Consider the following 13195-nt stretch of genomic DNA (forward strand, 5'->3'; position numbering starts at 1 on the left):
AAAACGGGTTTCATTTTTATATACTACTTATATACTACTTACGCTTTGTCTAAAACTTAATAAATTATATACTAAAACCTTCCTCTTGAATCAATCTATATTTTAAAAAAACCCGCATCAAAATCCGTTGCGTAGTTATAAAGATTTAAGAATACATAGGGACAGAAAAAGCGACTGTTTTGGATATAGATACCATATACAGTCGGGAAAGGAAAAATAAAAACGATACACATTTTTTCAATTATATTTATTGAAATGCATTATACAATTAAATGCTTCAATTAAAATTAAGAATAAATTATGAAATCAAGTCAGGAAAAAATAAGGAATAACAAAAATCTAAGTATAGTTAACGAAAGATAATCAAATTAGAAAATATTACATATAGTTAAAACAATCAGGTTAGTAAAAAAATATACAAAATGCAGTAGTAAAAGTACTCTAAGGAATATAACTTCATAAACATAACTACTTTTTATAAAAAAAAATATTTTTTTTTATTACATTTCACATGTGTGTTTTTAAATGTTTAATTAAAGAACTTTTAACTGTACATTGATAAGGACATATATCACAGGAAAATGGCTTTTCATCTGTGTGTGTTCTTACATGTTCAACTAAACTATGTTTTTGTATACATTTATAAGAACATATATCGCAAGAAAATGGCTTTTCACCTGTGTGTGTTCTTACATGTTCAACTAAACTATGTTTTTGTATACATTTATAAGAACATATATCGCAAGAAAATGGCTTTTCACCTGTGTGTGTTCTTTTATGTATAACTAAACTACTTTTTTGACTACATTTATAGGAACATATATCGCAAGAAAATGGCTTTTCTCCTGTGTGTGTTCTTTTATGTTTAACTAAATAATCTTTTTTATTACATTTATAAGAACATATATCGCAAGAAAATGGCTTTTCATCTGTGTGTGTTCTTTTATGTCCAACTAAATTATCTTTTTTATTACATTTATAAGGAAACATATCGCAAGAAAATGGCTTTTCATCTGTGTGTGTTTTTATATGTCTAATCAATTTACTTCCACAAGAAAATTCCTTATCACAAATAGTACAAGTAACTTGATTTAGAGTTTCATGTTTGGAATCATTTTGAATTTTTTCAAACACAATTTTGATACAATCTTTGCATACAATCTTTTCATTTTTATTACATTGGATATTTAATGTTTTCTTGCATAGTTTACAATTATTATTAAGAACTTCATTTTTGTTGATATCCATAGTCTTAATTGCAGGAATTTCATTTAAATTATTTTTGGTGAATTTATTTTTATCTGTTTTATCAATTAATGGATTCGAATTTTCTTGAATTCCGTTCTTACCGACATTATCAATATCTTTATCAGTATTGAGAGAGGACTTATTTTTGTCAATTACATTGCGTTTCATATTTTTATTACTTTTTAATTCGCGTTTAGATTCTTTTACTTTCTTAACTTCTTTGTTTTTAATTTTTGTATTTTTTTCTTTCGTAAGCTTCATTTTTTTAGTTGATCCACTTTCATTGTCAGCAGTTAAATTATTATTATTTGTATCAACATTATCTTTGTATTGTATATGTACTTTGTCTGTATTTTTTGAAAATGTATCGTTACATTTCGTAATTGGTTTTATAGGAGAAGCTGAAAGCGAAATGTGTATTATTCAATCGGTTTATCCTGTCTTATGCAACATACCTACTTAATTACCTATAAAAATCCAACGTAAGTACTTAAGTTTGTATGACACGCCATTTTTTCAACGTTAAATCGATACTAAATATGGCATATTTCTTGTTTTTATTTAATCCAACTTTAAAAGAGCAAAAAGTGTGGCAGTTTTTATGCTTAGTGTAGTTCACGTGAACGAAATTATGAGTAGAAGTTGGTTTATAAAAAAACAACACAAATATTAAACATACCCTCATCGTGAATGTAGAACCTAGGTGGTTTATTATATAGTCTTATATCTATACCAAGTCTGTTTGCAAATTCGCTTCCATAAAATACCATCAATTCAGTAAATCGGGGTATAATTTTGGTTGTTCTGAAAGTTTTTTATATCCTTAATTAAACTTTTAGTCATTTCGTTGATTTAGTCTTTAAATTACATTTAAAAGAACATATTGATTTAGGAAACATAATACTATACCTACTTCTGCGCTTAAATCATGAACAGAATTGTAAAAAAAATATAATAATTTTAGCATCTACAAATTGGTTTTTAGTAAGTATGTTTATTACCTATAGTAAAGCTGTCCTTGATATTGATAAGCAACGAGATTTTGTTCATACCAATATCTAGAACAATTAACATAACGCATCCAATTCGAATTATTCGCGTCTGATGCGTCCACCATGTGTGTTGGTTTATTGTTTTTATCGTAAATCTGAAATTGTATTTTAATTTTATGTTATAGTTTTTTTATATCTATTTATTATTTATTACTGTTAACAAGTTTTTTGTATTGTTAACTAATTATGTTCCTACACAATATTACACACATCAAAAAAGTCTAGGGATATTTTGAATTGCATCAAATATTTAAAAATCTAACTATAGTAATTTTGAGAAACTGAAAATATCAATAGACTTTGTTGATGTGTGTACATATTATGTATAAAATATAATAAACTTTTAAATGTCGATAATCATAAAAAGAAATAAGTCACCAAGATAAACATGGTTTTATTTAAAAAAATAAAACTATTTTAAGTATACATAAATACGTAATAATATGCAGTTTATAATCATATAAAAAAAAATTAAGAGTAAAACACTTTTTGTCTTCGTAGCCGACGCTTTGAAGAGGTGACTCTTTAATTTTTTCGATATATTTATAAAGCGCGTCACACACGGTGAAGATACTATAATATTTTATGTGACCCGAAATTTTGTGGGTCATTTGTAACAGGATGGCGGTTCTATAGGGGTCTTAGTACGCAATGACAAAAAGAAAAAAGATGGTCAGAACGCTGATACCGGATACCTTAAGATACTATAACGTTTTATATTAGAGAATCTATTATAGTATCATCACCGTGTGTGACGCGCTTAATTATGTACGTATCGTATTATTGCTATAATAATAAAAATATTAACTTGAACTATATACATTTATTAAATAAATAGGTTTTTATCTTCACCTACCTGCCAGCAATAGTCGGAATTCGCATCCTGCGTAATTAGTCCCCTATATGGTCCAAATTGCACATTGTTCGGTAGAGTCAGTGTTGTAAAAACACCTAAACCTGCCCCTAAGGTAAAAATGAATAGGTAATGATTTTTACTACTACAGTAAAAATGCTTTAAAATAGGCTAATATAGGACTACCAAGGCTTGGAATGTCCTTTTCTATATTGTAGTATAAAACTGATAAATTAGTACAAAAATATTATTTTTGCGTGAATATAGCTCCTCTTTACAATAGGTACGTTAAAAATAATAGTTTATATTTATTTATTTAACTCATTAATAGTTTTACAAATAGGAAACCTTAGAACTACTTACAGATAGAACAGAGTACAACTATTTTGGCGGCCTTATCACTTAATAGTGATCTCTTCCAGGCAACCAAGGTAAAAGGTAAACAAGCAAAAAGATCACTATTGGCGGGACGAGAACGAAACGAAACGAAACGAACGAAAGTTTATTCCTATAGAATTTTTTTTTGTATTCGTTAATTTTAATATGGGTACGTACAAATAATATGAGTTTTATAGGAAGCGCATTCTACTGTAGTAGTAAAAAAAACTGTTTAAAATAATAATTAATAAAAAATACATTATAACTACAGAAACGGGAAAAAAAATAATCAATGTTGATTTTATTGTTATTTGCATTTTAACTAAATATGTATTTTATACTTACCGAGTATGGTAGAAGGGGCCAAATGTAAAAACACATTTGGAATTGTGAGAGCGGCCCTTGGAACATACGAGGGAAAATTCGTTTTTGATGGTACCTTAAAATATTGGAAGAATGGAAGGAAAAAGACAGATATAGTATTTTTACATAATATTATATTACCAAAGGCCAATCGATTATTAAAATTTTATACATTTATGGTTATTGTGCAAAATATTTTATGTTACGTTAAAAGTTATAGTTACTAGCTTTCCGCCTGCGGCTTCGCCCTCGTTTTCAAAGTCAACCCGCATAGTTCCAGGTGGTTCCAGTACCCGTGGGATTTCCGGAAATGAACGTATGACGTGTTAATCCAAGTTACCCTCTATATGTGTACTAAATTTTATTGTAATCGGTGCAGTAGTATTTGCGTGAAAGAGTAACAAATAAGTATACATAACTACATCCATCCTCACAAACTTTCGCATTTATACCTAATATAAGTAAGTGTAAAAATATAAGAATTACAATATACATACACGGAAATTATTGTTTTTATTAACACTATACAATAAAATTTTATAAAACAACTAGCTGCTCCCCGCGGTTTCACCCGCATTGCTCCGCTCCTGTTAATCTTAGCGTGATGATATATTATAGCCTATAGCCTTCCTCGATAAATGGGCTTTCTAACACCGAAAGAATATTTCAAATCGGACCAGTAGTTCCTGAGATTAGCGCGTTTAGCTTTATAATATTAGTATAGATATAATAATATAATAAAACAATATAAAATAAGTTGTTTTTTACCTTTGTGTCCGGTATGACGAGTAAAGGACCGTGAATTGAACAATACTCGTAGACATAGTCGCCACAATCCGTACAATCTGTAATTTATTTGTAGAATTATTTTTGACTAGCTTTACGCCCGCGGCTTCGCCCGCGTTTCCATAGAAAAAACCCGCAGTTCCCATTCCCGTGGGATTTCCGGGATAAAACCTATCCTATATGTATTAATCCAAGTTACCCTTTATATGTGTGCTAATTTTCATTTAGATCGGTTCAGTCTTGGTTCAGTAGTATTTGCGTGAAACTAACTGTAACAAACATACATACAAACACATACACGTCATACATCCATCCCTTAGGGCTTCCATCCTCACAAACTTTCGCATTTATAATATGTATTACCTAAATCGGTTCAGTCTCGGTTCAGTAGTATTTGCGTGAAAGAGTACCTAGGTAACAAACATACATACATACAAACACATACACGTCATACATCCATCCCAGGCTTCCATCCTCACAAACTTGCATTTATAATATTATGTATTACCCAAGTAGAATTGGAGGTTTTATCACCCACTGTAGATCGAATTTGAAAAATATTTTTTTTTTCCTTGTGTAAGTAACCTTAAAAAGGATAAAATATTTTTACTTATAGGTTTTAATATCATTGAGTTTATAGAAGTAGTTTTAACAAAATACCTAGCTACATAATATGAAAAAATTGAATAAACTTCTGTTCAAAATTATTGAGTAGGTATGTATATCTTTAAAATATTATCTACAAACAATGAAATCGTAAATTGTGGTATACTTACCAATAACGTCGTTTTTTTGAAATATTTTGTAGAAATAGACACATTATATAACTACCTAGTTATAGTTACATAAAATTATAAACATAATATTATTACCAAGTTATTACCTACCTACCATTCTTTAACTGTGCCATAGTTAAAAGAACGTCTTTGATGACGCTATAATGATTATACCACAGAACATATAAGAGAGGTATTATACATAACGACAGCTTATCGTTCTTTTATTATAGTATAATCGCTATGAAGTATTCATCTAGGAAAATTATACCACGTAAAAGACAATAATTAGGTATCACACAGAAAATCCAGTACCTAAGTCATCATTGTAATAATCGCACGATATGGTAACTTGCAATTTTTTATTTTATGCAGTAACGGGTACAACAACGATCTTAATTTAGGTACTAGGGTAACTAAGTACCTACATAGGTTTTGATAAAACACACACAACTTACAAATATATTCATCCGGGCCAGGTTCATCCGGTTCGTAATAACTTACTCGTTTCTTGTTCCTCAAATTGAATTTACTCATTGTGAAAACATATATCTGTTAAGAGAATTAAAATTTAGTGATATGACAGAAATCAATACTACTTAATATGTATGTACCTACACTAATATAATTACACTGAAATTATTATAAGTATTCTTCTAAGGCATAAACTTTGCCAAACAAGATTTAGCAATTTTCCACAAATCGGATAACACAATAATTATTCACAAGCCACAATCCCGCCATAAAATAACTCCCGCCATTTCTCGAACCAAGACTGGATACGTTCACCACAGATAACAACAGCTATGATGCGTTCATTGTAGCTAAATTCCAGATCTAGTATTTTTAACTGTGTGTGATTTTACATATAATATATTAGTTACTTAAAATTTAAATTCACAATTTAAATGTAACTATATTGTTAAATAAAAAACCTACCTCAGTTTAATTTTATGACTTGTTTAAGAGTTTAGGCACTAAATTTTAGTTCAATAGTTGAAACGGTACATATACGTATTATATAGATTATAATAAAGAGAAAAAATATTTATATGTAACTACTATATAATATTTAGACTAATTACCTGAATTGAATTGAGCGCGAATCACACTAATATAATAGTTCTCACCAGTGTGTCAGGACCAGGATTAGGGATAATTCATAGACCTATATTTTTATAATACTTACGTAGTAATGCATTATATACAGCAAGTACATTTAGTTAAAACGATTACGTCTTATTTTAGTTATAAACTTAAGTAACTAATTAAATACTTGAACCGATACACAATGGACTGCAGTGTGATGTTGTTATTATAGCGCGTTTCAATATAGAAACTTATCTTCAATGGCGGCCAAAGCTGACACTGACATATGGTAGGGTCAGCAAAAAAGAAAATAAAAATAACGTAAATGGATAATTATTTTATTAATTATTTCAAATTATTTGTTGACAAACTTTTTTGTAATGGTATTTGTGTATTTATATGAATTATCATATGTATGTACGTATACAGAATGCAATAAAATTCCCATAATATGTAACGAGCCCATAAAACTGAACAAGTTTTCCCAAAGAACATATTTTGTCAAATTCCAATAAAACATTATTTAGTATCGCAAATACATAATTGTCAATGTAAATTTATGGTAAAAACTATTATAGATAAAGACTTAAGTATTATTAGGTTTTTTTATTACATACCATATAGGTACCTAGTATAATAGGTCATTGATAGGTACAGACGGGAAAAGTAAAATAAAAACGATACACATTTTTTCAATTATATTTATTGAAATACATTCATTAAATGCTTCAATTAAAATTAAGAATAAATTATGAAATCAAGTCAGGGAAAAATAAGGAATAACAAAAGAAAACTTAATTAGAAAATATTAGATAATATAGTTATAACAATCAGGTTAGTAAAAAATATACAAAATGCAGTAGTAAAAGTACTTTTCAGAATATAACTTCATGAACATAACTACCTTTTATAAAATTAAAAAAAAAAAACTATTTTTTATTGCATTTCAAATGTACCGTAAAATGGGGTTAATAGACACAACTTTCAACTTCTAGACTGATTTTCTTACACATTTTGTATTAAAGCTGTTATCAAATAATTGTCAAATTGCGAGTCTCGTTTTAATTAACCAAATAGTTATGCTTTGATTATACATAAATTTGAGAATTATTTGTGAAATAGGAAAAAGTAGGCCGTTTCTATTTACCTTGAAAGTGGGGTCAAAAGATACGACAGAGGGGTGAATAGAAAAAAACTTAGGGTTGTCAAAATCAACTTGTATTGTACTTATGTACCTACTTATTCGTTTTTCAGTAAACAACTATCAACAATAATTGAAAAGTTTAATTTTTGTAATTATAATCATATTGGTAGCGTTAGTAACATTACAAAGGTTGAAAGGATTAATGCCGATTAAGGCCGTTGAAGATAAAAAATGTAACTTTCAAATTAAAGTGTCACAGAAAAACATTTTAACAAAAATTTTTAATTGAAAACTGTCATGATGAAAAAATACTCGATTGACAACCCTGAAAATCATGTTTCTATTAACCTCTTTCTCGTTGCTATCAACCCCTCACTCGTATCTATTCACACCTTTGATCGATTCTATTGACCCTAAGGGCGTGTCTAATCGCCCCCCACTCGGTTCTATTCACCTCGAATTCTGTAAAAAATTTCTAAGTCTCGATTTTACTAAAAAATTAGAACAAAATGATGGAATATTGATACTCAACTTTTTATTCCTAATAGATGAGAAACTTAGCTATCCAAGTATGCAAATTGACAAGGAGATAACGGTGAAGAACTTGATGTTTTTTTAAAAGTTTTACACAGTTAATAAACAGTTGTACGCAGACATTCACTTCAACAGCTTTTTTCTTTATGTCATTAAACTTTACGTAAATTTTAATGTTGCCAGATTGAAGGAAAAATGTTACAGTTTTATTAATAGTGGGAATAAAGATACTTTAACAGACTATAGAGACACTAGAACGACCTTAAAGTTCTCAGGTTTGTTTCTATACACCCCGCGATTTCTATTCACCCCATTTTACCAGTATGGTTTTAAATGTTTAATCAAAGAACGTTTATCTGTACATTTATAAGGACATATATCACAGGAAAATGGCTTTTCACCCGTGTGTGTTCTTTTATGTGTAACTAAATCACCTTTTCGGTGAGATTTATAAGAACATACATTACAAGAAAACGGCTTTTCACCTGTGTGTGTTCTTTTATGTCTTACTAAATCATATTTTTGATAACATTTATAAGAACATATATCGCAAGAAAATGGCTTTTCACCTGTGTGTGTTCTTTTATGTCTAACTAAATCACCTTTTTGATTACATTTATAAGAACATATATCGCAAGAAAATGGCTTTTCACCTGTGTGTGTTCTTTTATGTCTAACTAAATCACCTTTTCGATGAGATTTATAAGAACATAAATCACAAAAAAATGGCTTTTCACCTGTGTGTGTTCTTTTATGTATATCTAAATTAACTTTTTTTATACTTTTATAAGAACATATATTACAGGAAAATGGCTTTTCACCTGTGTGTGTCCTTATATGTTGAACTAATCTAATTTTATAATTACATTTATAAGAACATATATTACAGGAAAATGGCTTTTCACCTGTGTGTGTTCTTACATGTTCAACTAAACTATGTTTTTGTATACATTTATAAGAACATATATCGCAAGAAAATGGCTTTTCACCTGTGTGTGTCCTTATATGTTGAACTAATCTAATTTTATAATTACATTTATAAGAACATATATTACAGGAAAATGACTTTTCACCTGTGTGTGTTCTTTTATGTATAACTAAAACATTTTTTCGATTACATTTATAGGAACATATATCGCAAGAAAATGGCTTTTCACCTGTGTGTGTTCTTTTATGTTTAACTAAATTACCTTTTTCATTACATTTATAAGGACATATATCGCAAGAAAAGGGCTTTTCATCTGTGTGTGTTTTTATATGTCTAATCAATTTACTTTCACAAGAAAATTCCTTATCACAAATAGTACAAGTAACTTGATTTAGAGTTTCATGTTTGGAATCATTTTGAATTTTTTCAAACACAATTTTGATACAATCTTTGCATACAATCTTTTCATTTTTATCACATTGAATTTTTAATGTTTTCTTGCATAGTTTACAATTATTATTAAGAACTTCATTTTTGTTGATATCCATAGTCTTAATTGCAGGAATTTCATTTAAATTATTTTTGGTGAATTTATTATTATTAATAATATCTGTTTTATCAATAAATGTATTCGAATTATTTTCTTTTGTTCCGTTCTTACCGACATTATGAATATCTTTATCAGTATTGAGAGAGGAGGACTTCTTATTTTTGTCAATTACATCGCGTTTCATATTTTTATTACTTTTTAATTCGCGTTTAGATTCTTTTACTTTCTTAACTTCTTTGTTTTTAATTTTAGTATTATTTTCTTTCGTAAGCTTCATTTTTTTAGTTGATCCACTTTCATTGTCAGCAGTTAAATTATTATTATTTGTATCAACATTATTTTTGTATTTTTCATTAATATCGTTTATATTTTTTGCAAATGTATCGTTACATTTCGTAATTGGTTTTATAGGACAATCTGAAAGTGAAATGTGTTCTATGAATTTAGAATACTCATTATTCAATCGGTTTATCCTGTATAATGCAACATACTTAATTATAAAAATCTTACGTACCTAGGTACTTAAGTTTGTATGACACACAATCATTTTCAAAGTTAAATCGAAACTAAAAATGACATATTTCTTGTTTTTATTTAATCCAACGTTAAAAGAGCAAAAAGTGTGAAAGTTTTTATGGTTAGTGTAGTTCATGTGAACCAAATTATGAGTAGAAGTTGATATATTATATATTAAAAAAAGTTGGTAGGTATTTGACTATGCACAAATAAATATTAAACATACCCTCATTGTGAATGTAGAACCTAGGAGGTTTATTATATAGTCTTATATCTATACCAAGTCTGTTCGCAAATTCGCTTCCATAAAATACCATCAATTCAGTAAATCGGGGTATAATTTTGGTTGTTCTGAAAAAAATTTATATACCTATTTAAAATTTTAGTCATTTCATTGATTTATTAGTCTTTAGATTAACATTTAAAAGTACATATTGATTAAGAAACATCTGTATCATGAATAATAATAATTATTGTTAATAAATACAGGCAGTCCCACTGTTGGTAAACTAAGCTCAAACTTCAAAGGAGGTTATAGTTTTGTATACGCTGAGTACCTACGTAAAAAAAAATTATATAATTCCAGACGCATTTTTTTTTCAAATACATGTGTACACCCATAACAAGCAACCCGCCCAACTTTGCCACCAGCATGTGAGCTATCGTTTAAGATTGTTTTCATAGACAAAATGCTCACATTAGAGAACCGGTATATTATGCCGGCAGCTGGCTGCGCGAAGCTAGAGTAGAAAACATGGATTTTCAGGAAAAATTAGCAAAAAAATTTTGACGTAATTTTGTTGTTTAAGTATTTTTTACGTGATCAGTGTATGCAAAAACTACAAGTCCCTTCGCGCTTAGCATACCAATAGTGGGACACCCTGTATATTAAAGTAATTTTAGCTTATACAAATTGGTTTTTAGTAAGTATGTTTATTACATACCTATAGTAAAGCTGTCCTTGATATTGATAAGCAACGAGATTTTGTTCGTACCAATAACTAGAACAATAATTAACATAACACCACAGCATAACACATCCAATTCGAATTATTCGCGTCTGATGCGTCCACCATGTGTGTTGGTTTATTGTTTTTATCGTAAATCTGAAATTTAGTGTTTTAATTTTATTTTATAGATTTTTTGTAAAAAATGTATAGATATTGTTATACATTACTTGCTCTGTGGTTATACGTAAACTTTTGATTTAATTAATTAATATTTTTGTGGATGAATAGTTGTCAATGAATAAGGAAAAGGAATCACATGGAAGTGACATACCTACAAAAAAAGTGTGGCCGGCGCCATATTGAATGTAGGTAACAAAACATGGCGGTGCTTAGTGCCGAGAATATATCGATAAACATTAATATGTTTATCGATTTAAAATTAATCTATAATATAAAAATGAATCGCAAAATGTGTTGGTAAGCGCATAACTCGAGAACAACTGAACCGATTTCGTTAATTCTTTTTTTATAACATTTCTTGAAGTACGAGGATGGTTCTTATGGAGAGAAAACGTAAAAATGTACCACGGGCGAAGCCGGGGCGGACCGCTAGTATTTATATATACATATTTTTTGAAGTTATACTTCTTTTGGCGCGATGGAGAAAAATAATGAGAATGAAGTATGACGATGAGTGCTCGTGACGGTAACACCTAAACAGGGTTACTTGTAAAACACCAGCAACCTCGCAGGACAAGATAGCTAACCCTGTATAGTTCAATTTTGACTTGGATATAAGGATTACGATAGACTTACAATTTGGCATTTAAGTTATCTGCTAAATTGACCAACTGGTTTATTGGATATTTTGTTTTGTTTGACTGGTGTTTTTGAAATCAGATATTATTGGAATGTAGTATTAACGGAAGCATGCCAGTAAAGAGCAAATGTGGTACAGGAATGTGGTATAAAATCTGTTGTATGCATTTTGCTGCTATGGTATTACAGCCATGCGGGATGGCGCATGCTCCGGAAAAACAGAATAATTTAGTATTCGATTGTTTTATTAAATTACTAGCGGTCCCGACTCCCGGTGAACTTCGTACCACCCAGTCATTGAATGTGCTGTTTGTTACCTTTTAGCTGAACTAATTTCAGTTTTGAGGAATGTTATATAATGATACAAAATAAATACTAATATAGGTATATAATAGTTTTTTATTACGATGAACAACACAATATACAGTAGGTAATAGGAAAAAAAAACAATAATTACTTAATAACAGAGAAAATTATAGAACTAAACTATTTCGTGCAGCCTGTGATGCACTCGGATTCACTCTGTTCATTTTTGAGTTCGGGATTTGAGGCTCAACCGGTACCTGCAGGGCTATTGTCTAATTTTGACACATTAAGTGATCAACATAGTTTTGATGATCACTGAACTTTGATGTCCACTAAAAATTTAAAGATTTGGTATTGCGTATAGGGCGTATTCAGAAAGAAAGCTTGAAACTTATAAGCGCTTATAAGCGCTTATCGGCGCTTATCGGCGCTGGTAACCCGCGCAGGAAAATATATGAACATGCGCCGATAAGCGCTGATCGGCGCCGACAAGTTTGTTGAAACTTGTTGGAACTTGTTGGCGCCGATCAGCGCTTATCGGCGCATGTTCATATATTTTCCAACGCGGGTTACCAGCGCTGATAAGCGCCGATAAGCGCTTATAAGCGCTTATAAGTTTCAAGCTTTCTTTCTGAATACGCCCTATCTTAGTAAGTGGACATCATGTTACGGTGTATTACGGTGCTTATCAACGATGACACCGAACGTCACTATTTTTTATCGACATTATGCAGCAAAATTAAAAATATATACATTTGGTCGTACATTCCATAAATAGTGAGCATATTTAAATCTTACGTGTTATATTAACCGGAACACTTGGAATTTGAAATGTTATTCATGGCGCTAAATTCATAACACTTGAATTTTGGTCTGTCTACAATTACAATTTTGGTCGTCGTT

At 29.6% G+C, this 13195-nt stretch overlaps 1 protein-coding gene across 4 annotated transcripts in view; it reads right to left on the bottom strand.

Annotated features, from left to right (window-relative positions):
* Positions 1-1387: 1387 nt before the first annotated feature.
* The window catches only part of LOC123704752 (gastrula zinc finger protein XlCGF57.1-like), a 32777-nt gene continuing 20969 nt past the window's right edge, over positions 1388-13195 (bottom strand). Inside the window, exons 1-7 of one of the 4 annotated variants that reach the window (XM_045653225.1) lie at positions 10444-10477; positions 5915-6008; positions 4663-4739; positions 3877-3970; positions 3157-3263; positions 2250-2395; positions 1388-2052 (exon numbers count right to left, since the gene is read on the bottom strand). In XM_045653225.1, coding sequence (XP_045509181.1) covers positions 1896-2052; positions 2250-2395; positions 3157-3263; positions 3877-3970; positions 4663-4739; positions 5915-6008; positions 10444-10449 — 681 coding nt within the window. In that variant the 5' untranslated portion in view covers positions 10450-10477 and the 3' untranslated portion in view covers positions 1388-1895. Of the gene's footprint in view, positions 2053-2249; positions 2396-3156; positions 3264-3876; positions 3971-4662; positions 4740-5914; positions 6009-6541; positions 6801-7231; positions 10119-10443; positions 10569-11161; positions 11324-11394; positions 11430-13195 lie in introns of those variants that run through there. The other 3 variants (XM_045653227.1, XM_045653224.1, XM_045653223.1) reach the window with 3 other exon arrangements.

The sequence above is a fragment of the Colias croceus genome, chromosome 30 (assembly GCF_905220415.1).
Source record: "Colias croceus chromosome 30, ilColCroc2.1".
Taxonomy (NCBI): domain Eukaryota; kingdom Metazoa; phylum Arthropoda; class Insecta; order Lepidoptera; family Pieridae; genus Colias; species Colias croceus.